This window comes from Aythya ferina (genome assembly GCF_964211825.1).
Source record: "Aythya ferina genome assembly, chromosome: 21".
NCBI classification, from domain to species: domain Eukaryota; kingdom Metazoa; phylum Chordata; class Aves; order Anseriformes; family Anatidae; genus Aythya; species Aythya ferina.
The window spans coordinates 3,285,994-3,293,595 of NC_140319.1; the positions used below are offsets into that span (position 1 = coordinate 3,285,994).

Here is a 7,602-nt window from a genome sequence, read left to right on the forward strand (position 1 = left end):
CATACTTCACAGTGACAAAGGAATCAGGTGAATAAGTAGCAAATATAATTGTAAGAGAAGTACTGACTCAGAAAGGATTTTTTTTTTTTTTTTCCTGGAGACAAAGGAAAGGTTTAGTGATCAACACAAGGAGCACTGAGCTAAGCAAACTGACATACATTAGTGGCAGGAAGATCACAGGCTGCAGAGACCTTCAGCTTCACAGCAAGAGAATGATACTGCATTGCCTAAGTGTAAAATGCTCCTTTTATTCCATGCCAGAAAAAAAACAAAACAAAACAAAACAAAACAAAAAAACTATTTTCTCCCTCCTCCTCCTCTTGGGAGGATGAAAACAGATCAGAACCTCAAACCAATCCTTGCACTGGCTGGAACTCAAAAGGTAGACTTGGGAGGGGTTGGAGTAAGATATAAAAGCTGGTGGCTGGAGACACAGAGCAGCACTGAAGTGGAGTGACTCAAGGGGAGGAGGAAACAGAGACAGCAAAACACAAAGATGAACCTGAAACTTCTTTTTTGCCCTGGATTCCTCCTGCTGCTTATTGTCAGTCAGAACCAGGCAAAGACCAAGACTATTTCCAGCTTACAGGTAAGTGACTGGCTGCTCAATAGAACTGAAAGAAACTGATGTTATTAGGATTTAGGCACTTCAGATTAGCTATTTTTCTTCCAACCCCAGCTAAGGCAGTAGGAGACATTCAAAGAGGTCATGACAGCAGGAATTGAGCAAACAAGCAGGAGTTGGGCAAACAGAGTTATTAAGTGGAGAGAAACTGAAGTAATCAATTAATGGATTTAAACTTCTGACCAATTAATGGAATTGAATTTAATTAATTTACTTTTCTGTGGGGTCAGTTTGGGGATTGCAAATTTAGGGTCATTATATGACTGAGTGAAGCAACAGACTTCTCAGGTGGAAGAAATTTGCCTTGAAGGACTCCTAACTATAGCTCTAGAGCAGTCAACTGCACAGTCTTCCTTCAAAGCCCTACTTTAAACTGAAAATTGAATTAATGGATTGGGCCTGTGTGACTAAGAGGAAGACTGCCTCCTTGGCTCTGCAGTGCAGCAATGCAGCCCCAGAGGAAGAGCATTAGGAAGAAAGTGTGTGCACAGGGGTGTATTTGTGTGTAGGAATTCCAAGTCATTAAAAAACAAACAAACACATTTCAGCTATCTGACTAGTGATCTGGTGTTCCCAAATATAAAGTAACCTCCCAACCTGTAAAAAACACATAGAATCCTTCTAGCACCAATTTCAGCATGTCTTTTGTCTACTCATATCATTCCAAGGTATCCAAACCTTTTTTTTTTTTTTTTTTTTTTTTTTAAATATATTCACTCTTGGTCAAGCCTCTTTCATTGACTTTCACAGTTCATCCCACACCTCAGACTCCCAGCTCCAGGAAAGACTTAACCAGCAGTTTGTCAGCTCAGAACTAACAGAGTACAGTAACAGCATATAGAGAGCCTTATAGCATTTTGTGAGAGTATAGTGTTAGCTCAGAGAAGCTTAGTGGGTCAGAAGCAGCTAAAAATGACCAGCCCTGGCTTCAGAAATCACTTCAGTACTTTCATCTTTTGATACAAGACCAAAAAAAGTTTCTCCAAACTTATCACCAAGCATGACCTATGCAAAAATAGTAAGAAGGATCTCAAAACCCCTCTATTTTCACCTCTCCTCCCTCTACCTTTCTTTTTTTTTTTTTTCCCTCTCCTCTCAGAGTCTGTCCAAATTGTTAGATGAGGAATTGGACCGTCCCCCGGTTTCAGAAGAAAGGGACCATGAACAAGATGACAGGATCTCAACAGATGCCTTTGATCAGCAAGATGCTGAGTTCCAGTGGACCCGAAACACCAGGGACCAGCCCGGGGACACCTCCATTGGGGACGGTGCTGTCCGGAGGTTCCTTGGTGAGCTCCTAGGTTTACCCCAGCCATACCAAGACAGAAGCAAAAAGGGCCTATCCAGGAGCTGTTTTGGTGTCAAGCTGGACAGAATTGGGTCACTGAGTGGACTGGGATGCTAACTGCTTACTATGGTAAGAGAAAGCCAGAGGCTGATGGCCTGCATGTTTGATTATAACTTCCATAAATATGTAGAAGACCTGATTTAATTCAGGAAAGGGTGCCTTAGAGTAACTTTTGCCCTCCTATTGCAAACACAGGTTACTAATTTCACCCTCTTCAAAATTCATTATCATCAGGTGCACACTTAGAACCTGTGAAAACCATGTCTCTGCTTTACCTGCTTTTCACTCCTTTCTCCAAGTCAGATGTATGCATTTCATCTCGCAACAGAAACCAGATCAGAGAGGTTTTCACCAGCTCCTTAGGGATTTTTGTGTCAATCCAAGGAAATTCCTCTGAACAGAACATTGGAGATGAACCTGTCCCTAGAACAGTAAGAAATCAGTTACTTTCCACGTGTGAAATCCTGTCCACTTCTTTTACTTATTCCTCTTTCTTGACAGGACTGTCTTTGAAGGTTCAAAGGACGTGTTGGCACTGAGTGATATATTCAGCCCTTATTCTCACTGACTCCACCAATCCATCTACAGATGATATACTGAACAAGTTGTACTCCACCTCTCCCTTGAATTTCTTAGGGGAGAGAGAATACAATACACCATCGCTGTGCCATGTATTTGTACCAGAATAATGATTTGTGAACATCTATCTGAAATTTAAGTACCAAAACATTTGTTTTGCTTATGTACTAAATGTATAAATGAACAAGTTCCATTATGTCATGGATAATAAACTCTTTCCCATAACTGGGTGGATTTGCTTCAGTTTTTTGTTGTGATTCCCTTTCACATATCATTTTTGAAAGTGAAGCAGTGTTGCTGCTTGCAGTTAAACACAATACACTAGAAGTCAGAAATATTTTGAAAGCTGCTTTCTGGTAAAAATGTATTTTTAACAGCTTTTTTTTAAAAAAAGCAAAGAAACAGCAGCAACAAAACACAACCAAACAAGCCCTTTATACTCAGGTTAAGATATAACTATCGAAACATATGTATAACATTCTTCACAAGAGAATAATCAGAATCCAGGACACAAAGCACCAAGTCTTTGACCAAATGAACTAAATGTGAACTAAAAGGTTAGCTGTATTAACAGACATTATTATAAAGAGTTTACTCTGCATTTGGATCTGTGATTGACAGAGGAATGAGACATTTTTATGAAAACAAACGTGTTTCTTACTAGTATCTCTCATCTTGTCCCTAAAAAATGCTAACCTTAGACAAAAGTTCAAAGGTACCCTACTCTTCCACAGATAGATCCAGATATTACTTTTCTGTTAGAAAAATGATTTGCAAAGTCAAGATTATATAAAAAACACATCTGATCTGCTCTTTTTTTTTTTTTTTTTTTTTTTTTTTTTTTTTTTTAAAGCAAGCCAAGTATTCACTGAATCAAACAATGAACACGTTGGAGAACAGATACATGGCAAACATCCTGAGAAAAAGGAATTCTGTATGAAAGCTGGTCTGCCAAGATCATGACTGTGCTATCCTGGTGTTGGTGAGAGCTTGAACCCCACAAACAGCTCCATGGAAATCTATAAGGCTGCTCACATGAATGTCTACACCAACAATCACAAATGAAGGCACAGCTGCATACTTCCAGACAGATGGGCTACACATCTGTACTCCTCCCATTTTCTTGTCCACAAGACAGATGCTCCTGGAAGAAAATATTCTGGTAATAAGCCTAGTCCTAATAGGACCCCTGGATAAAAACACGGAGCGCAAGCATATACATAAAGCAAGCTTATCAACAATCCCCTAGCTGTATGTGTTATGATTTTTTGGCAGTTCAGCTCTCATTAAGAAAACCTGCTCGCACAGAACATCCAGAACTCTTTCTACTTGTCCAAATCATTCAGACTCTATGCTTTGGTTCTGCTCCTTCCAACTGCAATTCCCATGGACTGAGGGCAATCCAGGACCTGCTGGAGTACTACTCAGAGCCAAACTAGGAAAGTTTGCTTCTTTGCTCATGTTTCAATATACAGCTTTCACTTCTAGCCACAGACTTACTCTATTAAGGACATCAATAGTACAAGCTCATAAGTAGATTTCAACACTTAAGAGCTGACTACCAGAGACAAGAAAGCACAGAATCATTTGTTAATGGAGGGTCTCCCCTTGCCCAAGCTACCAACAGCTCTTCTCTATATTTTCTTGCAAGCTTTTCTCCTTTCAGTCTCTTGCATATATAGAAATTAACATTAATTCTACCTGTCTATGGCTATTTCAGCCTTCAGAATCTTTACCTCCTCAGACCAGTATTCACAAGGTTATCAACAATGTGACAGAGCCACAAGTCCTAAGCAGAAAATCCAACAACATATACTGAAGCCTCTCTAGTTATCAGTCTTTGTGAGGTCTTCTGCTGTTCTCTACTTAGTGTATTTAAGCTAACTTTGATAACAAATCAGCAGCAAGAGCAAAAACACCTTAAACAGTCCCTTGCAGGCAAGGAATAGCCTCATCATTTACATAGGAACCTCTGAGCACAAGCTCTCAAACAATGGAATAGGCCACATAATTCACTTGTTGTACTCTGTGCTGCCTTTCCTTAGCAAAACAACAAGCACATGAAGCACTTCATCAACCAGATGAAGAATTAAATTGGGGGAATAAAAGATAAATAATGCCTCAATTTGTCAGCATAATTCACATTTCAATAGACAGGCTATGTGTACCTTCATGCTAACGATGCAGCACAATCAACATGAACAGCTTTTCTTAATGGAAGCCCCCTAGACTGCACAGTAATTCAGGGGCAAATCCTCCTGGTGGTCTAGAGCCTTGTTGGACCATAGAGATAAAACTCTCCCTTTCTGGAGCTTCCATCATACAAAGACCTCTATCCCTCACAAACACGAGCAGAGAAATTTGATTCATTGCTCTAATTTAACAGACCTTCACACAGTCAGAAAGAGAATTTCCCTTATTTGTTCCTAATACATGGCAATTTAAGAAGAAGCAGATGCTTACTTGTAGGAAACCTGACAGGAAGCATCCAGATTTCTTAAATAGATTCCCACTTTGGGTGTGCTTGCCCTAAGGCTGGCCCACGTGCAACCTATATGGTAGAAAGGTTAATCCTCACAGCCCCCTGACGTTACAGTGTCAAACAATTAAAAGCTAGTGTGTTGTGACAGCTGGTGACAATGGGAAGGTTTCTGCCATCTTCCTAACAATACTGGGTGTGAGATCTCCCCCTCACTAACCCTAGGAGCAGGTGTATTCTCATAAGCATGAAAGCTTCTTGATGTTGGAATTTCAACACTGAATACACTAAAAACCTAATAAAGGGTGAGTGCTGCTGGGTCTGTTTCCTGAACATCCTCATCCTGTTTCTAAACTCAGCTACACTGCACTGCAAATATTTTCAAATAAAATAACAGAGATCAGAAGAGGTTGAAGACTGAGCTGCCCACTCATGAACAGAGTCCTACAGAAGATGAGACCGACAAGAGCTCCAATCCCACAGAGGCTGAACTTGTAATGTGCCATTCTCTCACCTGGCATTTTCTGTGAATATTTTAAAAAGCCACTTTTCAGAAACTAAGAACAATTTATTTCACATAAAAGGCTCCCTAATTAGATCCCTAGGACCAAAGCCAGGTGTGTTTGTACTTTAGATAATTTGCTTAGTCTTATTAGCATTTAAATAATCAGGGCTAAGCTTTGAAGTTAGCATGCCAGTCAGACAGGGGAAGCTCACCTCTAGCTGTGTGATTTCCATCTCTGCTAAGCATGAATTTACCAGCTGGGGTTACAGAAGTAGTTGAAGAGAAAAGCCTACAGTGAAGTGACTGCCACACAGAAAGAAACACACGGATATCTTTCCCGAAAGTGTCTCCTTTTGTGTATCTATTTATAAATGATGCTAGGCAGCAATCAAAATTTGGTCTGGTTTATCATCAGAGGGCTGAATTGTCTTGGTCACGTACACTCTCACGGCTTTACCCCTTCCTACTCCTGCCTGTCCTATGCAAAATGGAGGATGTCCCACGCCCTCACCTTAGCTATCTGCTCTCATTCTGTATCAACATAACAGCTCCTTCCTTCATTTGGGCATCATACTTTCAAAATAAGTGCTTCATTTCTCTCTGCCAGATTCTTCTTTGAATTCTTCTTTGCTGTGATGCCTTAAAAAAAAATAAGTTGCCAGCTGTTAAGACTGCTGGATGCAGAGATCATGGTCCCATACCATCTGATGTTGCTGGTTTGCTTCCAATTTAAGATGAATTATGCCGGCTGTAAGCAAGTTTGTGGAACAGAAAGACACACACACACAAAAGGGGGAGGAAGATGTAGAAACTTAATATATGTTGCTCCTTGTGCAACACATGGCAGTAAAAGTCCACAAAAGGTTGGTTCAAAACTCTCTAAAGTCAGAGGCAAGATTTGCTTTGGCTTTGCTGAGCTTAAAGACAGACTCTGAGCTAAAAGCCCAAGCAGAAATCACTGGATATCTACTGAAATCAGAAAGATTTATGAGTGTCTGTCTAAGCCAACAAGGGGTGCAGAAAGCAGAGACTTACTGTAATTGCTCGAATGTCATCCAGGCGGTGATTGAAAGGACCCTGTGTGCTGCTCTGCTCACTGAATTCTCTAAGGATCTAACAGGGTCATCTTGATTTGCACCCCAGGACCAGTAGAAATTGTACTCATTTATATTTGAAATTTGCCACTCACACAGGAGAGATGCTGAAAGTTAATAAGAAAGTGCTTGCAAAGCTCTGAGGCAAAATAAGAGAAAGTTTCATACAAAGTGGCCGCCTGTTACAGTTGCCAAATTGGTAATTGCAACGCTTTTGTCTGGGGAGCTTAAATCCAAAGTCCTACAAAATCTATCTTTGGGTGAAGTCACCGACCTTTCTGGAAGGAGCACTTTTTCCGTAGGGATTTCTCACTCCAACCCCATCTGTGAAGGGACAGAACGCACCAGCATTTACGGGTAAAATGGTGGAGTATGGGGAGAGGCTGGTGACTGATTGACTGCTACAGCCAAGGCATGGCTGGAGAGCTAGGAACGTGTCCAGCAAAGTGATCAGCTGTAGCATTGCTCAAGGCAGACTTAAGCCACCAAAAATTTAGTGGCTCAGCTACAGAGGGGTGGGTTTGGGGGAAATGCCAGAGGAAGGCAATGAGCATCACCACATGAACTTGCAAGGAAGGAAAATTTAAGAGCCAGCCTCAGACCTTGGTCTATTCACAGAGCACAAAAATATCTACACAGAGAAGAAGAAAACTGTTGGGAACTGCTACAGACAGCTCCCCCTTTTTCTTTCTCCCACGAAAGAGAAATGATGCATCCCTCACCTCTTGGAGGGGAAAACAACACCCTGCTTGGGCCAGCTCACGGCTCCTGTGTGCCTGCAGATGTCAGGCAGAGCAAACCGGCAGAAAGCACAAGGTGTTTCCACTGCATCACCTCCTACCTACCGGTGATGGAGAGGGGAGAGAGGGGGGGAAAGGAAATCACCGGGAAAATGAGTGCTGCAGGAGGGCAAGAGATGTCTCGGGGCTGTTCTCTCCCTCTGGAGGAGGTGCTGCACCCAAGGAACCCCCC

The 7,602-nt window shown here is 41.5% G+C and overlaps 1 protein-coding gene across 1 annotated transcript; it reads left to right on the plus strand.

The window, feature by feature from the left end:
- The first annotated feature begins 450 nt into the window (after nucleotides 1-450).
- On the plus strand, nucleotides 451-2,591 carry LOC311422326 (C-type natriuretic peptide 1-like). Its single transcript, XM_084495243.1, has 3 exons — nucleotides 451-589; nucleotides 1,725-2,042; nucleotides 2,475-2,591. The coding sequence occupies exons 1-2, from the start codon at nucleotides 497-499 to the stop codon at nucleotides 2,028-2,030; spliced, it is 399 nt and encodes a 132-aa protein (XP_084351369.1). The 5' UTR covers nucleotides 451-496; the 3' UTR covers nucleotides 2,031-2,042; nucleotides 2,475-2,591.
- The last annotated feature ends 5,011 nt before the right edge of the window (nucleotides 2,592-7,602 follow it).

Coding starts and splice junctions, on each gene's coding strand:
- LOC311422326 (XM_084495243.1), top strand. CDS start 497: ATGAACCTGAAACTTCTTTTTTGCCCTGGATTCCTCCTGCTGCTTATT. Junction 590..1,724: donor AGACTATTTCCAGCTTACAG/GTAAGTGACTGG, acceptor CTCTCCTCTCAG/AGTCTGTCCAAATTGTTAGA.